The following is a 23999-nucleotide window of genomic DNA, read 5'->3' as shown; positions in this document are numbered from 1 at the left end:
TTGGCTTTCACAGTGCTTGTTCTGCTGTTCCCATAGAGCTGCACTGGGTGGTAGTTGCTGTGCTCAGGGGAAGCTGAGAAGCAGTGGCATCTGCTCAGCTGACCCAGAACTGGATCTCTGTGAAGAAGGGAGGTTGGTTGTCCTAAGCAAAGCTCAAGCAGGAGCAATGCAGTGGGGCATGGTGAGGGATGGGTGGGAGCAGGGCAACAAGACCAGTGCTGTAAGTGAAATAGCTCTGCTGGCAAGTCAGGGCAGTGCCGGGGTCGGAAAGCAACCGGGCTGTGTCGCTGGGTCTTTGGTGGCTCCTGACAACGCAGGGGCTGGCACACTGAGCTGAGCCCAGAACCCTTCTTTCTCTCCATAGATGTGATGCAGACCCCTCGGCCTTAGCCAACTATGTTGTGGCATTAGTGAAGAAGGACAAGCCAGAGAAAGAGCTGAAAGCTTTCTGTGCTGACCAGCTGGATGTCTTTCTGCAAAAAGGTAGTACCGTGGTCTCTGCTTCGGCAGCTCAGCGAGTTTCATTCCACTGGCGGGAGGAGGGAGGATGATGATGCACCATTGTTGCCTTTAAAATGCTTCTTGTTATCTGTGAATCTAGTGTTTCTTGCAGAGTATGAAGGAATAAAAATCTTGTGATTTAAAACAAATAATAATAATAATCTCAAGATGCAGTTGTACAGCTTGGACTAGCTCACGGTGGCTGGGAGGAAATCCTCTGAAATAGAAACTGGCAGTTTCATTTTAAAGTCAATCAAGTCATGCTGCCAGATGTTTGGTAACTTGTGAGACCTGGTCCATGTTAGACTTTCAGGCTTCTGGTGAGCGTCTCGTAGCAATTTGGTTCAGATTTACAGGTTTAAACACTTGAAATTCTGACACTCACTGGGGAAGTTCTTGTGCATTTGTTTGTGATCCAGTGTTGAACTGATGATTAGCCCTCTGGGAATGATTTACTCTGATAAAAATTCTTGGAAGCAGCAGCTGACTGTAGTTAATGGGGTAACTGTGGACTTACTCCTTGATCATAAGTTTTAATCACACTTGCTCCTTAGAACATTTCCAAGTTGTAAATGGGATTGAAGGAGAAGTTTGTTTCTGTCTTTGCTATAACTGATGAATTTCTTTGTCTAAACAAACAACAGAGTTCCACAAATGTGATTCCAGCTCCTTGTATGGAGCTAATGTTCATCAGTGTAAGGTTCTGCTGTGAGCAGTCCACCTGGATGACTGTTTTTTTCAGGGACTCCTCTGGTAAATGTAACAGTGTCCCTAAATCAGTATGTAACAGTCTTGTCATGTGTTCTGTATCCTCAGAAACCTCAGGGTTTGTAGATAAACTTTTTGAAAGTCTGTACACAAAGAGTTACCTTCCTTCGCTTGAACCCACAAAGGCGGACGCGAAGCCTGCAGGTCAGGACAAAGAAGAAGTCAAGGAGGAGGTAACTTCTCTTTTGTCATCTACCTGCCTCTGATTTTCAAATTAGCCATTTGTGAGGCAAAATGTGAAAGAAAAATCCACTTCCTCGTGATTAACGATCTTTGCAGTCTTTGCATCTGAAGGAAAATTGAGATGACTATTCAGAGACTAACACGCAGGATCCCTTTGTAGAGCCTACCTTTGATGTAGGTTAATAGCAGTCCTGTCCAGAGGTTCTGGCAGTCGGAACCGATAAGGGTTTGGAAGGCTTTAAGAGAGGGGGAAGAAACAAAACCATTCCAAAATGTTTCCTTTTTCAACTTTGTATATTCTGAGAGGAATAGAAATTGTTCAAAATGTTTTCTGTAGTCCTTAAAATCAGTGAAATGTGATGGCCTCTATAATGTGGGATAGTTCGTTTTAAAAAGTGAGGCAGTGTTTGTTTGCCAACAGTTCTTTCTTTTATCTTGTTTTTAAGTTTTATTGGCAAAATTGAGAACAATCAAGTTTTCAGAAAACCAAAGTTCTATTTGCACAGTTGTCTGGAGCAGTTTGTATATTGTATAATCCTCTGCTGTCACCTGTCAAAGATGGTTTTTTCTGCTACATTGGTGATTTTTCCAAGGGAAACATCCTTATGTACCAGCTTTGAGAGAGTTGGAGAAAAAATTGCTATAGAAGTAAACTTTCTTTATCTCTGCATATTCTGATCACAGTCTGCAGAGATGCTTTAGGCTGAATCTGTGTTTTAATTACTACAGGAAAGATGCAAATGAAGCCGGTATATATGAAATTCAGGTCCTTTCCTCTTATAACGGAGATGCTTGTGCCATGCAGTGTTGGGAACAAAAACTGTTGCTCTCTGTAAATGGACCACAGGGAGTGTGTTTCTCTGACAAGTGCTCTAAATGGGTATTCAGGATTCAAACTGTAACTTTAACTAAATCTTGGGATAATTTTCTTTGTTTCATCCTTTATTGGTAGTTGTCTCATAAACAGAATCACCAAGAGTCAGTTGAAGAAGAGCGGGAAGGCAGGAAAAAGAAGTATTCCAGCCCACAGAGAAGCCGTGCAGATTCCAGTGAGCACAGGTTAGTTTTGAACCAGAATATTAATATGTTCTTCTGCATTTGATGGCAATCTTGTACTGAGGGGGTTTACCACATAGGTAGTGATTTTTCATTAAAACAGTGGTTTCCTGCTTGCTATTCTTTCTCTGCAATGGTGCTGATCATGTGCATGAGAGCCCTTCACTAGGAGCTGGTCTCTTCTGAAGAAATGACAGTATTTTTCAAGTGTTAATACCTTGGAATGTCACCAATTCCATTTGTTCCCTCTTTATATACATGAAAAGCAGTGAGCAGGGGTTGTTCATGCAGTGCCAGCATCACTTAAAACATGTTCTGTTTTGATCATCTTACCTTTCTGATTCTTCTTAGTCCTCCCTTTGCTTGTTTCTAAGAGTTAGTAGAACCTCCTCTACTCTGAGATCCTGTGTTTTTCTGTGTAATCCTTTGTAAAGTCCGACTCGAATGTTTTGCTGCCCACCTTGGGTGGGAGGGAAGAACAGAAACTTGACTTGTTGCATTTGAGAATTGCAATGGAGAATTTGGTTTCTCTTTTCGTAAACGTGCTCTACCTCTGTCTCTTCTAGAACCAGAGAGAAAAAGAGAGATGATGGGAAATGGAGGGACTATGACAGGTACTACGACAGGAGTGATTTGTACAGAGAGAAGTCGAGCTGGCGACGCGGCAGGAGTAAAAGTCGCAGTAAAAGCAGAGGGCTGAGCCGAAGTCGTAGCCGCAGTAGGGGCAGAAGCAAAGACCATGATGGAAGCAGAAGTGCTGGTGAGTACCCTTTCATGCCGATGGTGTAGGTGACTCCTACATGCCGTATGGTGTAGGAGGCTGTAGTTGGAGCAAATCTCCACAGCTTTGTGTTCCTGAAATTGTTAATGAAGATGGTGTTCTTTGGAGCACAACAATCAACGGGGTTGTTTTCTTCTTTGCTACCCTTTAATTTACCCACAGGTGTATACTGGTGCGTACTGGTGGATGATCTCTGTGTGCTGTGGGTGTTGATAAAGCTGCTGAGTTTTTATTTATTTTCTCTCCCGGTCTCCCCAAGATCTATCTTCATTCAAGCCAGTGTCACCCTCTTTGTTCCTGTGTGGTTTTGGAGAAGATTTCTTTGTAATTGAAGGGAGTTACTGTCTGATCTGTCCTTCTTTTAGGACTAGTTCAGGTCTGTTGGAAAAACCAGACACACAGACTGCAACAGATTTCCACATGTGTTGAGACTGTGTTAGTTAAGGGCAGGGACTAGATTTGTTGTTTTGGGCTTTCCCCTCCCCTCTATTTCTACTTTAAAGGAGAAAGCTGTCATCCAGAATGGAGTAAGGACTAGAGCTACAAGTGTGCATTTTGCAAAGAAAACATGTAGATTTCTAAAGTTAAAACCCTGTTTGCATTATATTTAATTCTTACTCCACTGGTAAAACTGAATATTTAAGGAAATGTTTGTCCTGTTGTGTAGTATCATCCTCTTGAGGCTCTGATGGAGAGAACAAAGGATGAAGGCTTTTACTACTTTTTTTTTTTTTTTTTTTTAACAGAGCACCGAGAGAGATCAAAATTTAAGAGTGAAAAAAATGATGTTGAAAGCTCCTATAATCCAGTGTCCGTGTCTCCCAGTATATCTAGTGAACAGTATTCCTCTGCACAGTCTATTCCTAGTGCTGTTACTGTAATTGCACCTGCACACCATCTGGAAAACACAACAGAGAGCTGGTCAAATTACTATAACAATCACAGCAATCCCAGCCCCTTTGGCAGAAACCCTCCTCCTAAAAGAAGATGCCAAGATTATGATGGTAACTCTTCTAGTTTTCTGTTTCATACAATTATTCTCTTTTTTTCTTTTTTTTTTAGGTGTTTACTAACTGTGGGCAGCAAGTGAGAATGCTGTAGCATGTGACGTGTACCTCATGTAAAAGATGCAATATGCAGCTTGTATTGTACTGGGGAAATAACTAGTCTTACTGGAAGCAGTTTACTTACAACTGACAGTTGCTAGACAAGAACATACGGAGTTTGTTCACAATTCTGTACATGCTTGGCAAATAGTTCAGCCCCTGCAGTTCTGGGAAAAATTGCAGGAAACATGTTTAGTGCAAAACAGGCAGAACTTCTGACTTGCTTTCTCCACAGCTTTTATGATGGATGTGTGTGTGTCTGTCTGCTTTATGGAAGATTATTTGGATTTGAATTCTTTTGAAACCTCCTTTGCTGATGTGATACTGGAAAACTGCATGTTTGCTTCAATAAGAAATTCCTGCAAAAACTGAGATGCTGCAAATTGCTGACAACTAATTTTATCTTTTTCTCTCAAATGTCCTGTTCTGCAGAGCGAGGATTTTGTGTACTTGGTGATCTTTGCCAGTTTGATCATGGAAATGATCCTTTAGTAGTAGATGAAGTTTCCTTGCCAAGTATGATTCCTTTTCCTCCACCACCTCCTGGGCTTCCTCCTCCTCCTCCTGGGATGCTTCTTCCTCCTTTGCCAGGTCTAGCTCGTAATATGAGGTTGCCAATTCCACAAACTCATCCACAGGCACCTCCTCCTGTTGTGCTTCCTGTTCCAAGTAAGTCACAACATTGCTCTGTGTTTCATTGTCACCAAGTTAGAATGACGGCTCTTCCTAGAAGATCTGTGTGTATTTGAAGCATTGAGTTCAGGTTTCTTTGCTGGCCATGTGCTATTCAAAATACTGCCCAAATAATCCTGAAAAAGCAGCCTGTAAAACATGACATTCCCAGCACTCCAATTCAATTAGGTAAATTGGGTGGGAAGTGGAGGGTGTATCTTTCCCATTATCCCATAAGCTTGGTGGTGTTTGGCTTGCTCACTGACAGTTGGATTACTAGCTTTTTTTATTTACTAATGCAAAGATATTGAGATTTAAGCTCCTAAAAGTTCTGATAAATCTCTCTGTGCTATATTTTCTGCTACTAAAAAGCAATATGTAATTGATACATCCAAGATCTATTTTAGCTCAAAGGTGACCTCTCAGTTCAGCTTTCTTTGTTATCTTATTGCATCTTATAATGTAAACTCTATAAAGAAATAGAATGTCAGATACGCAGTTACTGTTTCAGTACTCTCTACTCCAGTAACTCAATGCAGACCGTGATAGTTGTATCAAATAGCAGCAGCTATGGGATGAGACATCATTTGTATAGGATTGATCCTAAACTTTGCAGGAACTTTAATGGGTGGAATCGGCTTGCTGTCAAGTGAATGACAGTGCTTTCTGGTTGTAGTTGTGTCTTCGTGGGTTCTGGAGTGTAGCTCACTATCCTTTTTGAGGCATATAATAAGTGGGAATGTGTGTACAGTGGAAACAAAGCAAAACCAGATGGATAAATTCTGTGTCTGTGAATGCCTTTTGCCCACAGTTCTTGGTTTAGAACTCTAGTGTAAATGTTGCTGATGTCGTCTCCTGCTCTGAGCAAGCCCTCATTCTCCAAGGCAGAGCTGAGGGAGAAGCTGCTTCAGTTAACACAAGCTCCTAACAGTAATAAACCTCTGGGGAAGAAAAGACACTTCCCCCTGCTTAAAGCTTTGTCCTTTCTGGGAAGAGAAAAGGTGTTGGAATCAGAGTAACTTACCTGAACAGAGCTTCTCAGTTTACATTTGCTGTAGTGGAATTGTAAATATTGACAACCTTGGCCTTGCTCAAAGCAAGGCACCAGCAAATTGTGTTGAATTGTTTGCACACTCTATCTGTGGAGTTCCAAGTCTCAGTGATGTGTTCTGTGGTGTCATTGTAGGACCACCTTTAACACAGTCCAGTTTGATAAATAACCGTGACCAGCCTGGGACAAGTGCAGTGCCCAGCCTTGCGCCCGTAGGACCAAGGCTACCTCCTCCCTTACCCCAGAACCTGCTGTACACAGTATCAGAACGTAAGCACGAACCTTTCTTTACCTTCTGCTCGAGATGTACAGTTTGAAATTCCTCTAATGTGTGATTGGAAATTATTATCTCTGTCCAGTACATACAAATCTAAAAAGAGTCTGATGGCTTTCCTTGTGGACAGCCCATCATCTGCTGTTACCCTGTGAATCGCCAGCAGTGTCCTGCTGATGTGTGGGGAGCTTCCTTTGGGTGTCATATGCTCAAAGCGGTAAGGCCGTTGCATAAAAAAGGGATCTCTTCATCTTCAAGCTCTGTAGGAGACTGTGAGCAGGCAAAACATGGATCTGCAAACCTGTAATTACCATTTAATTTGGTCTTTATTCCTATCCAGTTTGGGCTACTACAGATGGGGGTGAGAGAGAGGCTGTGGTTTCTTGAAGCTGTGTATCACGATAGTCTCTGCAGTCATCATATACATTAGTAGTGTCTGTCTTTTTTCTAGAATCAACTCAGTTCTAGCTTTGTAACTTAAAAACAGAAAAAGGATGGCTTTCAGTGGATGTGACCATCATCTCCATCTTCCTCAACAGAGCTCAGGTTTTCAAAAGTGGGGGTTTATGAGGGGGAATAGCAAAACACCTGGAGAGTCCCAGATTGTTCCATTTAAATCCAACAATCTTACATTTCTTGATAATGAAAGGAGTAATGGCATTTACCTGAGCAAAATAAGATAATTAAATATCAGTGTTTTATAATATTCCCATCTATGGGTTTTCTTTTTTTATATGTGTATAAATATTCTGTATTTTAGTCAAGGTGGGGCTCTAGTTCATGATCCATGTCATTCCCTTTGTGACTTCCACACTTTCAGTCACTCAAGTATCTTGATAGATAATCTGGCCAATGATCTCCAAATGCTGGCAGGCATTTAGATCTACCAGCTGATTCTTTCAGCTTCAGAACAACTTCTGATGGGTGATTCTGTCTGAGCTTGCAGGGCATCACTGACTTCAGCTGCATTACTCATTTGTGTGCTCCAGAACATCTGTGGAGACTCTCATGTCCTGTTCTTGGACCGCTGTGGTAACAACTGCTGGTTGCCTCTTGCAATCAATCTGTCAAGTCATGGAGGAGGAACTTGTGGTTCAGCTTGTGCAAGGTTAATCAAAGTTCTTGGCAGAGTCTGAAACTAAACTATAAAGCATCCATATTGCAGGTCTGGGCAGCTGTTTTAGATTGCAGAATCTTCATTGTTGCTGTGGAGTAAGGAGCTGAAACTCAGCATGCCTCAAGTCTGCCAGGCCCCTTTGTGTAGGCATTCATTTCTGTTCCAGGATGTACTGTGTTTCTGTGGAGGCTTTTCACAGACTTCATTCATTCTAGTTGTTGTATGGCTTTTCCTTTTTATGGCTGGAAAAATGCATCATCCTTGAATTGGACCTTGGGCTGGAGGAATGATGTGGGTCAGTTCTGTCATCTTGTCTTCTCCTGGTTACCCCTTTTAATCAAAATAATCATTAGTACCTTACTGGAGGTAGGCAGCTGATGTCACTCTGCATAAACTAAGAGAACTGACAGGTAAGTATTGGTCAAATTACCTGATTTCTCAGCTTTCTTTGATTAAGTACATTCTTCCCCACAAATCCTTCTCAGAAACAACCTAGATTGTTGGGCACCGAAGGCAGAAAATCTCTTTGCATCTTAGTCCTACAGAGTAAATGCTCAAACTGAATCTTCTGTTCCTCCTCTTGTGGCATGGTCAGATGTTGTGAAGGTGGTTGTACATTTCTCGTTCCTTTTTCAGGCAGCTCATCAGCAACACTCAGATTAAAAACCAGAAGCAAATATGCCCAAGTAGACTTGGGTGTAAAGTTCAGTTGCTACACACTGGCTACACACTGGCTGCACGGCCTCTTTTCTCTTGTCTCTTCATCCAAAACAACATCTGATTCTTGGGCATCCATGCATTTCCTTAACGGAAAATTAACTCGGAGTCTTAAACTCATTTGAAAAATTCTTTTATTTCTCTCCTTTTTTTATAGATACATATGAGCCAGATGGCTATAACCCTGAAGCTCCTAGTATTACCAGTGCTGGTAGATCTCAGTACCGACAGTTTTTTACAAGAGCACAAACGCAACGTCCAAATCTAATTGGCCTAACATCTGGGGAGATGGATACAAATCCAAGAGGTAGGAAGGGTTTCTAGTCATTGCTGTTGCTGTTTTTGTCCAAGGCTGTCAACACCTATTTTGCCCTTTTTCAGGCTAAAGCAGAAGTTTTTCCTCACTGATCTCCTATTTCAGAGTGATTTTCATACATCTCTACTTTGTTTTTTAAATGCTAATATCACTACATTAAAGTCAAAGCGGCCTTTTTGATTAAAAGTAACCACTTCTTGGGAATGTTATGAGGGGTTTGTTGGTTGGGTTTTATTCCTCTTTAGCCTGTGAAGGCACTTTCCGGATGCTGGGTGCTTCTAGAAAACAAAAATGGTGCAGAAAGGTGGCTTTAAGCAGTATGGTCTTGAAACTGCTTTTGGTTTGCCAAGGGTGTGTTTAGGACGTGGGGCACAGAGGTGAGGATCTGCAATACTTGCCCATCTGTTGGGGCAGTAGTGCCAAGGGGAGCTGTTGTGGCATGGATTTGTGCTTGATGGGCTGGCCCTGCCATGCCGGCACTCTCTCCAGCAGGCACTGCAGGTACCATTCTCATTCTCTCAGCCCGGAGGCATCCCAGTCTGCATTTAAGTGATTCTGAATCCTTAACCAGTTGGATGTGGATGTTGTCTCTCAGTGGTGACATGCACAGAATATCTTTCGGGGAGAGAACAAGTCAAGGCTCTTTAAGGAAACGTTTGTTTTGTTAGTGTAACTTTCTCTTTCCCTCCTGCTTTCTCTGCCCTGAGCCGTAAAAGAAAAGATGTTAAATTTCAGTGTTTACTGTTACGCTTCTGTGTTTCTTGCGCCTTAGATAAGATAGGCGCTTGTTTGCGGTATTTCCTCCCAGTGACTCATCCTGTAAAGAATATGGTTAAATATTATTGCAGAAATGGCTGTTGCTGTCTGCATCTTAATAAACATCATAAGGGCAGGGTTAGGCTTTATTGCTGGCCCCAAATTCTCTCTCAGAACCCATTGCAGCTGTGAGGCATAGGTGAGTGCTCAGCAGCGGTGCTTCCGAAGGCCTGTTTCACTGTCTTTGTCAGGTGTGTGTGAAGGATTTTCTCTAAAATCATCCTCCAAAGAAAGATTAACTCTCTGCTCCAAAACACAGAGTCTTTGTTCTCACCAGGGTAAGCAGCCGAGCTCTGGCATGTCTAAAAGCCACAGAAAACTGACTTATAACTCAGCCTTCTTTTTAGGAGTTGAATATTTTGTATACACAGGACACTAACAGCAATAGGATAATCTTAAAAAGGTTGTAAATAAATACTTGGCAAACAGTGATCCAGTGCTTTAGCTTTGGGCTTGCAGAAGTTGGTTCAAACTTTAATGTCTCGAAGAGCAAAATTTCATTCCATAGTTGTGCTTGATTATCAGCTTGTTGCTGAAAACTGGACGGAGGATGATGAGGGGGTACATAGCAGTGAGAGGAAGGGGTTTTGGTTACTTTTTCGCTGTCAAAGGTTAATAGCGGGAAAGTTGGCTCTTCAGCCATGCCACATTGCAGAGCTCTGACCTGAAGTCTGGGAACCCAGCCTTGATGTTCTTGCCTTTTTATTGTCCCCTTTTCCTGCAGAATGTGAACTTTCAGTACCTGAAAGATGGAGGTTTAGCTTTTTTTTCTTCAAGCTAATACTAATATTAAATGTCAATAAAGATCAAATCTCATCCCTGCTCGCTAGACTAAATGTTTTCCTCAGGCTGTTCAGTAAGGCTAACAAGGGGTTTCTGAAAGTAAGTTCATAAACAAAACTGACCAACTTGATAAAGTTCTAATTTTTATGGTTTTAAGCTCAATCCTGTTCTGCTGTTTAAGTGAAAGCTTGTCCAACATCTCCGTTGATGTCTGGTGAATAACACAGGCCTTTCCTTTCCTCCAGCTGCCAATATCATCATCCAGACTGAACCTCCCATCCCCATTACAAATAACAGCAGCAACGTAACTAGAGTTGTCCTTGAACCAGACAGCAGGAAGAGATCTCCAAGTAGCCTGGAATGTCCACCATTGAAGAAACCGTGGCTGGGAAAGTAAGAATTGACGGCTGCACTTGGCTAACTGGAATGCGCTTCGTTGCTGTCAGTGCTGTGAATCATAAGGATTCACTGGTCCTTGTACCTTGAGCTGGTTGGGTCAGAAAATCTGTGTCCCTGTCACAAGGAGCCCAAGTATTTGGTGGTGGGAGGAGCTCTCTTTTGTTAATGTCTAGAGCATATACTTTTAATGAGAAAAGAGTTAGATGTGCTTTAACACTTGCTGCCCTACCTCAGTGCCTGTCTAAATGACTGTCTTGTTCTCGTTTTCTCCAGGCAAGCAAATAACAACCAGACCAAGCCAGGGTTTTTGAAAAAGAATCAGTATACAAACACAAAACTGGAAGTTCGGAAGATTCCCCCGGAGCTGAACAACATCACACAGCTCAACGAGCACTTCAGCAAGTTTGGGACAATTGTAAACATCCAGGTAAAAAGTTCAGGTTTATGCCTGTATGTGGGTGAGGGATTTTCCCTGAAGCCACCTTTAGTATTGCAGCTGAACTATGTTCCCTGAGAAATCTTGATGGAGGCTGGCTGGGAGCAGGTCACCAATTCAGAGAGACCTTTTTGTGGTCTGCTCTGTATTATCATCTCAATTCTGTAACAGTATGTTTGCTCCTGCCTTCAGGAGGCCTTACAAAATTTGAAAGGCTTGCAGGTTTAACAGAATCTAAACCAGCTCAGGCTTTTGAGCAAATTTTATACAGTTTCTGAGAGATCTTTGAACAATTTCTGTCTGTAGGACAGTCCTACAGTAAGTCATAGTCATGATTTTGACAAAGGTGCTACAGGGGAGTCTTTATGTGCTTCATTTTATTTCCACTTGGCATCCTAGAACTGACTCCAGTTCAGTGCTGTGCCCTGCACTGTAAGGAGGGCAGTAGCACTGTATGAGCACTTTACTGTATATAGGCTATGCCTCAACTACATGTAACACTTGCCAAAAGGTACTTGGCTTTAGTTACATAGAATATTTTACCTGTATTTTGAGCTGTTGATATCATTGGGTATCCCACTCATTGCAGACATTGGTTTGCTTCCTGTTGAGGTGTTTTCTTCCTTGAAAACTAACACATTCTAATGAACTTCCGATGCAGGTTGCTTTCCAGAATGATCCTGAAGCTGCTCTGATTCAGTACTTGACTAATGACGAGGCTAGGAAGGCAATCTCCAGCACAGAGGCAGTTCTGAACAATCGCTTTATAAGGGTCCTGTGGCACAGAGAAAGTGAGCAGCAGCCCCCGCTGCAGCAGCAGCAGCAGCAGACACCCCAACAGCCTCTTCATCAGCAGCTTCACCTTCAGCAGCAAGCCCTGACCCCAGCTCCAGCTGTAACGATGCACAGCAACCTGTCAAAGGTACCATGCTGCCCCACACCACTGGCTGAGCAGTGAGGGCTGTCAGCGCTCCTAAATAGCTGATAAACAAGCGGAGTATATGATCTTTCATGATTTAATATCTGTTGATACACCCACAGGTGATGAATAAACCACTGGCATCCGGTGCCTATGTCCTTAATAAAGTCCCAGTGAAACGTCGCCTTGGAGCAGCAGGTGGAAACCAGCCTGAGTTGAGCCAGGCCGGGGCAGTGGTGGAGGATTCTCAGGTATGTTTGTGGAGGTCAATCATCTTCATATGTTCAGTTAAAGCTTTGGCCTTTTAGGCCAAAAAGGAACTGTCAAATAGAACTTGCAAATTATTCCCTGTTGGTTTTGCTTCTTCCCACTAATGTTCCATCCAGCCATGATCAGTAACTTCCTCCTGGTTTCATTAGCTGGTTTTATATAATGATTTCAGCAACAGAATCAGCATTCTAAGTAGCACCGAATATTTTTGGCAGTGCTTCATAGTAAACAAATTTGACAGCCTGTACATGATGTCAGCTTTGCGTTGGTGAATTTCATTGCTTTCCCAGTGAGTTTTGAGCTTAGGCTGTGCTTGAACAGTAGTGCTGGAAGCTTGTAGAATACTTCTGCATAGAGTTCAAGCTGAAACAGTTCAATTCACACTGATACCACAGTGCAGCATGTGTTCTCAGCCAGAGAAGTCCTTCTTTTTAAGAAAGGCAGTATGCAGGTGACTTCTGCTGCCTTACTTGATCAGAAAGCATGATGTTAGACTATGACAGCCAAGCTGAATACAATGCAGAAGCAGATGATTAGCTTTGGTGGTCCTCCTAGTGGTATCAGGATACAGAGGGAGTTCTGGATGAAGAAGGAAATAAAGTATCTCTTGCAGAAATACCTTTAACAAGAGCATTTAAGCTGTTTGCTTCCAAGCAAGCTGTTAGACTGCTATCTGTGTGTGTTTCAACTGCCTTGGTTGTCTTGTGTCATGGCACAAATCTGGAAGTTCATGTTTGTGTTTCACACAGCATGTTCCTCCAAAATTCATTGATGGCGTTTCACATTTGTTTTAAGCTATTACATGTTTCTTTGTGTGTGATTTTGCTATTTCAGACGTTTCCTACTTCAACAAGTCACTCAAAAATGGTTTACAGTACTTCAAACTTAAAGACATCTCTGAAGCCTGGTGCAGGGTCTAAACCTCATGATGTGCAAGAAGCCCTTAAAAAAAAACAGGTACTTTACTGTTCACTGCCTGACAGACAGTATTGTGAGCAAAGTCCATTACAAAGAAAGGTTTGATAGGCAACTTACACCTCAAATACCACTGTGTAGCTTCCTACACTAGTACAGGCTTTGTCACTGCTATTGGCCTATCTCACAAGCGCATTGGGGTTAATCATGGGTAAGGGAGTGTTTCTTCTGGGGTGTCTTACTTGAGACACTTAGTCATGCGGGGATTTTCTTTGGCATTCCTCTTCAGGTATGAGACATTTAAATGACAACATAGGAAGAGGACAAGAATTTAGTAGAGCACTTCACAGCAGGAAGTTAACAACTTTGATCTGGAAAAAACCCAGTACAGATACACTTTATACTTGTGTGTTTTGCAGACAAGCAGTTTTCATTATGGCCTTCACTTCTGTAGCTTGAAGAAGAAAATATGATGTCTATGAGTACTTATAATGCTAGACTGCTTTTCACTGATTGAAGTAATTTCCTTTTCCTTTAGGAGGCAATGAAACTCCAACAAGACATGAGGAAAAAGAAGCAGGAGATGTTAGAAAAGCAAATTGAATGCCAGAAGGTAAGTCTGGAATGTCTTCTAGTAAATACATCCTGCTTCTGTAGATACCTGTCTATTCAGTGTTGTTTTTTTTTTTTTTCCTGCTCTTTTAATAATACATAGATGTTGATATCCAAGCTGGAGAAAAATAAGGCCATGAAACCAGAGGAGAGAGCAGAAATAATGAAGACCTTAAAAGAACTAGGAGGAAAAATATCTCAGTTAAAGGATGAACTAAAAACTTCATCTACACCTTCTACGCAATCAAAACTGAAGTCCAAGACAGAGGTATTTGTTGCACAAGACATTTGCCTGCCTGTCTCTTGCAACTCTTTCTAATGCGGTGTCCTAAAAATACAGCAGCATTAGATCAAAACACTTGGAAGCAGTATTTTGAATTTGAGGGTGATAACCATGGACAAGCAAGCTATAGTTTTAAGGAACTCAGGTGACCTAGTTTTGCCTGTAGCTCATTCAAGCTCATTCCAGTTCTGAAGCAGAGGATTCCGTCTCCTTCAGAAAACGGGCTGGGGGAGGGCTATGGAGGCAATCCAAACAACTGAATTTAGAGAAAAGCGTGGATATTGTGCACTGATGCGTCTGTATCCTTTCCATAAATGTATTGCTGAAGAAGTGGAATAAAACATTAAAAGCACACATTACAGTTCTGCTTTTCCCTTCCATTTTCTCTTTCTGCACCTTTTCTTGAAGGCACAAAAGGAACTCTTAGATGCAGAGCTGGACTTCCATAAGAGACTCTCTTCTGGAGAAGACACAACTGAACTGCGGAAAAAGCTAAACCAGTTACAAGTAGAGGTGAGTTGTCTGGATGGATGCATTTAGTCTATTTATGATATATAAATGCTTTAAATACTTTCAAAGTGAGGATGGATGTGTACATGATTTGCCTTCTGTAAACAGGCTGCCCGCTTAGGCATTTTGCCTGCTGGTCGAGGAAAGACTGTGCCAGCCCAAGGAAGAGGACGAGGACGGGGTCGTGGTGGCAGAGGAAGAGGGATGTTGAATCATATGGTGGTGGATCACCGTCCCAAAGCACTAACAGTTGGAGGCTTCATTGAAGAGGAAAAGGATGAATTGTTACAGCACTTCTCTGTAAGTATGAGGTCATGTTAAACAAAGAAAAACCTGAAGAGGAGAATTGTGGACAAGCTGTAAATCTGAGGTTAAGTAGGTAACCAGTACCCTAGATGTGTGCTTACTTGTGACGAGAGGCATGCTAAGAACGTTGCAAATAACTGTTCCTTGTGCAAATCCTTGAAGATGCAAGTCTCTTGTTTCTGTTAGTGCAAACAGATAACAACTTCATGCTGAATTCACAAACAGGGTATGGACACACAGCTTCAAGAGTTATCAAGGGTGCAAATGTAATGGTTTTTATAGCTGCTTTACAATAGCTGCCCAATGCGTTCCTTTAATGGCCAAAGCTAAATAGCTCACTTTTCTGAATTCTGCATTTAAGTAGTTTAAAACAGGATGTCCTAAACAGGACATCAACTTCAAAGTAGTTAAATTTTTTAACAAACTCGTGGTAGAGCACATAGCTCAGTGGTTTATGAGCCAAGTTAACAGATGTGTTAGCATTGTAACAGAGGTAACATCATAAAGGGAAAACTGGTTTTACATTTCCCTCAGTTACTTTCCAGAATGAAATGTTTACTAGCTTTACACATGAAAATGTCTTGGAGAGATACTTCATAAATAGACACAATGTGAAATCCTAGTTTGATCACGACAGTTTGGTGTTTCTGGATGCTCTCTGCAAAGCAAGTGACAGAAAACTGGTTTTGTGGAGTCCCACCCTTTCAAGCTGGGAACAGAGCAGTAGCAAGGCTCAAGAGAGAGCTGGTAACCTGAAGCTCATTTGTTTCTGGTTGGGGCAGGAACAGGGAGCTCTGCAGTTCTCCACACAGTGGGGTAGGCTCTGTTCTTTGGGAAGCTCTTAACTCTGCTTTGGCCTCATTGCTTAGCAGGGTAGAGGCCACCACTACTGCTTTGACTGGGGAAATTCAGTGAAACTGGGCTCTAAATTAGTACATTTGTTTCCTTTTCTCCTGCACAATTAAGCTCCGCTTACTAGAATAAGAGTAAATCCAAACTTTTGCCACAAAGACAGGTACAAATGCTGCAATATTGCTGCAGCTGAGACTTCTCTGGCTCTCTCTTCTCTGTCACAAGCACGGGGTTTCAGTGGTGCTTCACTACAGTGCAATTGTAGCACATGGTGGTGGAGGGTTTGGAGGAGAATGTTACTGCTGTTCCTAATTGAGTTTTCTCTCATAGAAATTTGGAGATATTGAAGACCTCCAAGAGGAGGATTCCCCATTAAGCGTTGTTCTGACTTTTAAGTCTCGCTCAGAAGCTGAAAATGTAAGTAGAAAAACGGATTTGTTTGTTTTTTCCCACAGTTCTAAAATAAGAATTTTTAACTACTTCTGTCTGCCTTTGTATTGTAAAATCTAGCAAGTTTAGCACATAGTGTCGCTGAAGGGGGAGATACCTCCCCCTTACCTTAATAGTAACCTAGCTCTTTTGCTGGCAAGGGTTCAGAGCTCTGCTCAGCTTTCCAGCTTGCTGGTGCAAGAGATTATTTAGAGGCTGAGGCTTGAGTGGCGTTGCTCTCAGAAGGCTGAAGTGGATGATTGCGGGTTACATGTTTGAATCTTGAGCTATGTGTCCACATGATGTTTTGCTGGGTCTAGCTCATTGCTGAGGATCTTAAAAATTCTTTGCTTGACCCTCTTTCTGAAAACCTGTTCATTTAAAACACAATCTAGGCTGCTAACCAGGGATCCCGCTTCAAAGACCGAAGGCTACAGATATCATGGTACAAACCAAAGGTACCTTCTGTGTCCACAGAAATTGAGGAAGAGGAGTCTAAGGAAGAGGTATGAGAATATGATACTAACCTAATCACTCTTCTGGCAATCTAACAGCCAAGAGCTCTTGTAGGATACAGTTTTCCGTTTACTGAAGTTTAGTAAAAGCTGTTTCTGCAAACCAGAAACGTGGCTGGTCTCAAGAGTCAGGTGCACTTTCCACCCTTTAAAAAAGGGAAAAGGGGAAAAAAATATACACTTTCTGGATGGGATGTTGATGTGTCAGCTGTGAAAGCAAACCTCTTGGTCTCTAGAAGCTGCTGGTCCCTTTACTTCACAGTGTTGGTGCCCTGCTGTAGGATGAGTTGTGTGCGTTCTTCCCTGTAATTATCAACGCTTCAAGCTTTTAAGGGTTTTTCTGCCAAGGCATTTAACAGAGATCTGTTGTTCCAGAGAGGGTACAGGGTGGTTCATTCCCACTTCCCTTGCAGTTGGGCTTCTTTTCCTTTCCTGCTATGTGAGGCTTCTCTTCTGCAAAGACGAGAAAAACTTGTTGCATGTCGCGGTGTGCATTTCGAGAGACACACAATGAACAGAACCTGATGTTCTGCAGAGCTCATGCTGTGCACCGTGACGTGTTTCCTAGGCTCCGGAGTGGAACTTCTCTGTTTAAAAGTACATTTTTCCTTTGTCTAGGAGACTGAAACCTCAGATTTATTTTTGCACGAAGATGATGATGATGATGACGAAGATGAGGATGAATCCCGTTCTTGGAGAAGATGAAACTTGATGTTGGAAATGTATAATTTTAGGAATTTAGTTCAAGCTACATCTTTTAAACATTTATTTAAGGAAGTTTGAGCCAAAAAAAGCTTTACTTTCTTTTCAAACCACATGATTTAAAGTGGGCAGAGTTTGTTATAGAACATTTCGGATATAGAGCTGTGATCCTGAGCTAGCCAAAAGGCCCAGTAACTTTTTACATGATTATCGAGCTCACCAGCGTGGTGATTTTTTTTTTTTTTTTTTTCTATTTAAGAAGGATAAAAAGAGAGAGAGGGGGAAAATAGGAATATTTTCTTGTCCTCTTTTTTGTCACCTGTATTACCTTGTTTTGGGTTTTTTTTTATAACGTAATTGATTTGTTAGTTTCTAATTGAAAAGATACTACAGGTTTTATTTAGCAATATTATGGGGTTAGGGTAAAGACAAACTTTCATTAAATGTTATGAAAGAAAAAATTGCCTCATTTGCTAATTAAAAATGGGTAGCATTTTATTTCATACAGAATCACACTGTAGAAATTATTTGTGGCTAGATTCATAAGTCATTTATTTCAGTATGTTTGAAAGCCACAGAGTTTCAATGTCCTGCTTTTAGTGAGAGGAGATGGAAGTGATCTAACAGGGTATTATAATACTGACCAGTTCACTCTGTTTCTTCAAATTCTGCTTCAGAGAAAATAGCAGCAATGACACTTGGGTGAATCTTCTCTCACTGTTGATTTTCTTCTGTATTTTCAGTATAAGGTTCAAGTTTAAGTTACTGTTCTCTGCACTTCCGTATTTGTGAGCATAAATGTAGTGAGTTCCATACCAACTGAACTGGCAGCCACCTCCCAGCTGATGGCAACTCTTCCTCCTCTCCCTGTTAACCAAATGCTTGTGGATGTTCAAGCCAAATCCAGGAAGCATTCAGAGCAAACAGAGCAGCAGAATGTCAGTGTCTGCTCAGCGGCTGGCAGCAGACCAGGCCTTTGAGGGAAGAGTCTTCAGAGGAATTCAGAGCTGCTTCTGGAAGGTCATTAGTTCATCTCCAAGTATAGTTCTGTTCTGACACATTCATGCTGAGCACCACTGCATTCTCAGTTGCCTTACTGTTGTAGCATTGTAAGCACGCACACCCCCAGCCAGGGTGGTGTGTATTGTGGTAGCAGTGAGCATAAGTTCAGAGGCTCGAGCCATGTGTCTTCGCTGGTACATGGTTCTGCAGCTCATGAGCACGTTGCCCAGCACCGTTTTCCTTGGCTGCCCATTTGTACTCAACACTTTTCAGTACTTCATGTACATTTCTGTACAGAACAAACAGGTTGTCAGTGCAGAAGTGCTCTCCTCTTGGGTAACCAGCTTCCTTACCGGGTAATTCCCAGCAAGTTCCTAATTGAAGAGTGATAAGATGTTAAAACCTTTAATGGCCCTGGCTCTGTCCATGGGCAGTGAGAGGGAGCTGAGCGTGCCTTCGGGTTCGCAGTGCCCTGCCCTTGCCACCCTCGTGCCAGATTTGTGGTGTTTCCAGAGTCAAACCTGTACCACTTTCTGTTGCTGTGTCACCTGAAGGGAGTTTGTCTTTCAGTATTCTGTCTCCTCACACTGAAACTCCCTCTTTATGTATTAGGACTCTCCTGCTAATGCTGAGGCTAAATGAGAGACACGAAGAAATAAGGGGAAACCAACCCTGCCTGCTTAGGAGACTGGCTGTTCTCCCCTCATCTCTAATGTAATGTCTGTGGCTCACTCAGTGTATATTTTGAAAAACCCATTGCAGCAAACGTTTGAGTCCTGACAGTTTAAAAAAGAATAGAGGGAACAAAAGGATTTATATATTTTTTTGTACAGAGTTTTTTCTTAAACTGTATAATTTTGTAAATACTTTGCTTTTTTTGTGTACTAAAACTACCAGCGGATAGATTTCAATAAGAATTGTTGTATTTTTGTATTTGGAAAATGAAAATTACAGTGGATGAATGGAGCTGTAAGAAACTGCAGTAGCCTTTGGCACAGGTAGAATGGGATTCCTTTTCATATGGTTTTAGCTGGGAAGTGGCACCCGATGGGCACATGCTGTGCCCAGGGGCAGGCCCCTGCCCATGGAAGGTGAGGAGGGGAAGGGTTGGGGTAGCTTTAGTTAAGGGTTCTTTGAGAGCTTCATGTCATTTGTGTATGTTTTTTCCCCTGGCAGCCCCCCTGGCAGGCTGACAGCAATCCTCAGGTGACATCCCAAACACAATTCCCAATTGCCGAGGCACTGGAGTGAGTGGTGCCAGAGCTTGGCCTGGGCATGGGATGCAGCAGTTGGGTGAGGGGGGTCTAAGTGATGGGCAGCAGAACAGAGCCTGGCTCCTGGTGCTCAGGGAGAAGGGGAGCTCTCAGAAGCGCCCTTTGGTTGGTCAAGGCTTCGGGAGCTCCCTGTGTTTTAGCCTCTGTTGGACCGTTTGGGGGGTGTTTCAGTTCTGGCTGTTGAGAAGGCAGGGTGGCAGTACAGCTTGCTTTAGTCTGTGGCAACACTTGAAATTCAGGTGTATTTTCAGGGAGTACCTTGGGCAAATTTTATGTCTGGGAAGGGAACTCGTGTGCACCAGCCAGAGTGTTTACAGGCAATGTGGAATTAGGTGTCACTGGTCTGAACCTGGGGTATGAGCACCAAGGGAGGGTGTTAGGAAGAGTTACCTCTCCTTCACTGTGGCATTAACCAAAGCAAAAAGAACGACCCAAGCAGGATAGCTGAGACCTGTGGGAGCAGTGGTCTGCAGGGGGTGAGAACCCCAAAATCATGTGAAAAGGAATAAAGATCCTCTTGGTGTATAGTAACCTTGTACTATAGTTTTTACAAATTGTGAACTTGTGTAATAGTATCATAGGAGATATTGTTGAATTTCTAACTGTTTATACATTTAAATTCCTATCTGTAATGTTTGTTTTATTGATTACAATCTGAATTTCTAAGCTGCATGTTGACTTTTTGCAATAAAGATACGCTATGGAATGGTTCAAGGTTTAGAAAAGACAAAGAAAATTCTGACTTAAATAAATTGGACAGCAGAACCATTCAAAAAAACTGATAACCGTCACCAAAAGAGCGTTCTCACTTTTTTGGGGGGAGGTATGTGTGTGGCATGTGTCGTGTGAGTTTGCTTCAGTAAATAGCCTGGGAGCCATGTGCAAGTGTATGGGAATGGAATTGCAGATGTGCCAGCTCCAACCCCTCTGTGCATTGACCTGAGAGCTGATTTGTTGTGTCACTAACCTTATTCTTGGGGTCTGCTTCTTTCACCGGTTCCCATCACTCCCTTCTCTTTCCCGTGTGGCTTCCATCAACACAGCTCTTTGTTGGAGCCTGGGTTTTTAAAAGCCTTTTCCCCTCCCCTTCCCTGTCTCCTTGGGGGGCTGGGGTGGGTTTTGAGAACAAACTAGAGATCTTACAAGAAGAGGAATTTTTCCTTCCTCCTTCCTTCACTGCCCTCTTGCTTTGAGGAACAGGGGCAGGAGAGGAAGGAACTTGCTCATATGTCTAATAACAGTTTGTGTTGCCATTTCCCTTGTCCCTTGGTGGTCCCATATGTGAGTGTTCCAAAGCATGAGCTGGCTCCTCTGCCTGATAAACCTGCAGCTCTTGGACATCGTCCCTGTTGGTAATTGAAGTTTGGAATCTTTCCCTCAGAGGGGTCATAAGGGGACAGCGAGAGGTGAGTGTGACCGCTCCATGGGCAGCAGGGATGGGGCTCTCTGGGGGTGCCCCTTCCTTGCTTGTGCCAGCTGCACCAACCCCTTTGTGCCATTGTCAGGGTGGGCTGCACAGGCACCAGGAATGTCCATGGGGAACCACCTAGAACTGGGTTTATGTTACTCCCTGATAAATCTATTTTAAAGCAATATCTTCTGCGACTGTCACAATGTCTAATGCGTTTTACTGGGATTTGCGTGCTTATTTTACTTTGAATTTGATCTTAAACGTGCTTTCACAATGGGAAACTTGGTTATGATGACAGAGTTTTACACACCACAAGTATTTTCTGCTTGCTCTCTTGCTTTTGGCCCTCGAGTAAATTGGACGTTTACAGCCTCGTGCAGGTCGTGTGTTCTTGCAGCTTTGGTGCAGCCTGAGAACTGTACAAAGAGGCTCCAGCCCCACAGCAGCATCCCCCAGCCCAGGGCTTTGCTGCTGTGGTGTTACTCATCCAGAGCCCTCCTCTCCCTGTCTGCTGTGCCCTGATGGTGGTGGAGCCGCACCCCTGGGAGCTCTGAGCCCAATGACCTTCTGGAGTTAGTTATAGCCCAGTCCCTGCTGCTTGCACCAGTGGCCTTAAAGCACTTCTGCCCCGTGATTTATTTAAGTGCTGATAAATTAAACATTTCTGGCATTTTAGTAATTCATGTGAAAGTTCTTTGGAGTCGACTCAACACAACGTACCTCCGTGTGCTCTCTGGTGGCTAAAGATATGTCAGACAACAGCTTCATCTGCTTCCTTCTCGCTTTTAAAGTGGCTTTGGATTATCTGTGGGTGAAGGAAAAGTGAGGAGGACTTCTTCAGCGAGGCCACTTCCAGCTGTCGGTGTCTGTCACGAAGGAGGGAGTTAGGTCACGGTCAGAATAACAGCACATGTGACTGAGCACACCTGGGCTTACAAATAAGTATTTTGGGGCTGTGTTCGTGTGCAGTGGAAGCTCCAGTGTCACCCTGTAGAGATCGATGTGACGGGGGGAGAAGTAAGGAGGCTTGTTAATTTAACTACAACTACATTAATGTCTGAGTGCTGGAAGGAACAAATCCCTATGGATTTACCAAACTGATGGTTCACTGGGGAGAAGCCGAATAAAGGGTGACGAGACTCAGTGTCCTTTCTAGCAATGTAATCCTTGCCCCTTTGAAGGAAATACATTCCTAATTTTGTGAGCGGTTTCGGGCTCTCGTTTGGCGGCTGCTGTTCTCGAATGGTGCTTTGACTGTTTTACAGGATTATTTTTCTAAACAAAGCCCCTACGTTTTACACATGTTCTGTTCAGGCAAACATCTGAACACGATATTGCTGTAGGTGTGATTCCCTACATCCAACCGGTAAAGGTCCAGCAGGGAAGGGCACCTGGAACCCATCTCCATCCTGCCGCTGTGCGGGGCTCCCCGACCCCCAGAGGGCACAAAGACTATGGGTTTGTTCAAATATCTGCTTTCTGCTCGGGGCCGGAGCAGCCAAATCCCGTTTCAATCCCAAGCAGTTTCCTCTGCTTGGATTTTTGTTTTCCTTTTCTCATTCCCCTGGTTTTTCCTACAGAACCAGCCAGCAGCTGCCCAGAGCTTCCTCACCGGAGCCTGGCCCACCCCGGAGCTGCCCTTGTGCTGCAGAGTCCCGGATCAACTAGGAATCCTGGGCTCCCAGTGGGGGGATGCACAAACCCAGGGCAAGGCTCCGCGGGCAGGCGGGTAAAACACATCAATGTTGTACTTCCTCCAACCCCCCCACGATCACCCTGACAAAGATACAGCTGTTTGACTTGTTGATTAGCACAAACATTAGCAGACCTACTGTTTCAGGGCATGAATAATTAATGTTTGTTCCTCATTAATTTCTTGTGGAACAGACTCCTGTTAGACCACATTTAGATGCATTTCTAGAATTAGGAGCAAACACAAGAGCGAGCAGCCTGACAGATCAGGGCTCTGTTCTGCCCCCCCAGAAGACACTGTCGTGTTTCTCCTGTTATCTCCATCGAGACCAGGTCGGGTTTATTTTTAACAAGCACCAATGTGGCCTTTGTTACAATTTTCATTTCAGGGAATGATACAAGAAACAAGTTCTATAATTCATGCCCATTACAAACGAGTACAAGAAGACCTCCCTGTTGGCATGAACTCTCTGGCACCCCGCGTTCCAGGGACCTCAAATCAAAACCTTGTCTACTGAAAGATCCAAAACTCGGATTCCACCAGCTTTGCAGGCGCTGTCACGAGGACGGGCTCTTTGTTCCGCCTCCATCAAACAAGCGCTTCAGGGCTGCGGTGCAGCTTTGGCACCTCCCGTTTTCTAACACGGCAACAATGGGGCTAAGTGCAGGATTAGCCCTGGCAAACACCCGCTCGGCCCCGCGGAGCTGCTGCTGACCAGGAGCACAGCCAGAACTTGGCTCTCCAAGAGCTCCTCGCGTGCAGGTGGCAAAACTTCATCTTGTCTTTACTTACAGAGGGTGAGAGCGAGCGCTTAGAGTTCAACCTGCAGCAACACACAAACCCCAGGTACCTCCCGCTCCTCCTTGGAAGGAAGGGCAGGAGCCCGCCCGGCTGCTGCTCCTTCAGTGGGCTGGGGCCCCTCACCGAGCGGGAGCTGTGAGGGAAATCTCACGGCTGCTTCCAGCCTGCCAGCACAGGGCCTGTGTGCAGCCACCCTGCTTCCCACACCCTCCTCGCATCCGCAGGATTGGCCCTGGCCTCTTGGATACAGGCTCTCCGGGTCCCAGCCACACGAGGTGGGAGCAGCAGCAGACAAATTGTGGGAGAGGAAGACGTGGGATGAAAGCACAAGGTGCCGGCTCTGCTCGTGACAGTGGCGGTAGCTGCTGCGCTGCTGTTAATCACTCAGCACTGAGCTCCACAACTGGTGCAGAAACGGCACAGGCACCACGATCCAGAGGGACTCACGGGAACCCCCCTCCTGCGGCTCCACGGTTCATCCCGTCTTCAGGTCTGTCCCAGCCCTGGGCTGTGGTGACCCTGAGCAAGC

The 23999-nt window shown here is 43.7% G+C and overlaps 1 protein-coding gene across 1 annotated transcript; it reads left to right on the top strand.

Moving 5' to 3' along the window:
• Positions 1–364: 364 nt before the first annotated feature.
• RBM27 (RNA binding motif protein 27) lies at positions 365–17741 on the top strand (the record flags this gene model as incomplete). Its single annotated transcript, XM_010021124.1, has 20 exons — positions 365–483; positions 1318–1442; positions 2405–2511; positions 3075–3268; positions 4036–4293; positions 4828–5064; positions 6254–6388; positions 8384–8533; positions 10387–10534; positions 10814–10967; positions 11638–11898; positions 12018–12146; positions 13000–13122; positions 13619–13693; positions 13796–13960; positions 14384–14488; positions 14594–14785; positions 15974–16060; positions 16468–16578; positions 17206–17741. Coding segments are annotated over 20 exons (2962 nt in total), but the record flags the coding sequence as incomplete, so codon positions are not given.
• Between the last annotated feature and the right edge of the window lie 6258 nt (positions 17742–23999).

Source organism: Nestor notabilis, unplaced genomic scaffold (genome assembly GCF_000696875.1).
Source record: "Nestor notabilis isolate BGI_N333 unplaced genomic scaffold, ASM69687v1 scaffold25008, whole genome shotgun sequence".
NCBI lineage: Eukaryota > Metazoa > Chordata > Aves > Psittaciformes > Psittacidae > Nestor > Nestor notabilis.
This window is presented reverse-complemented; position numbering and strand designations above follow the sequence as displayed.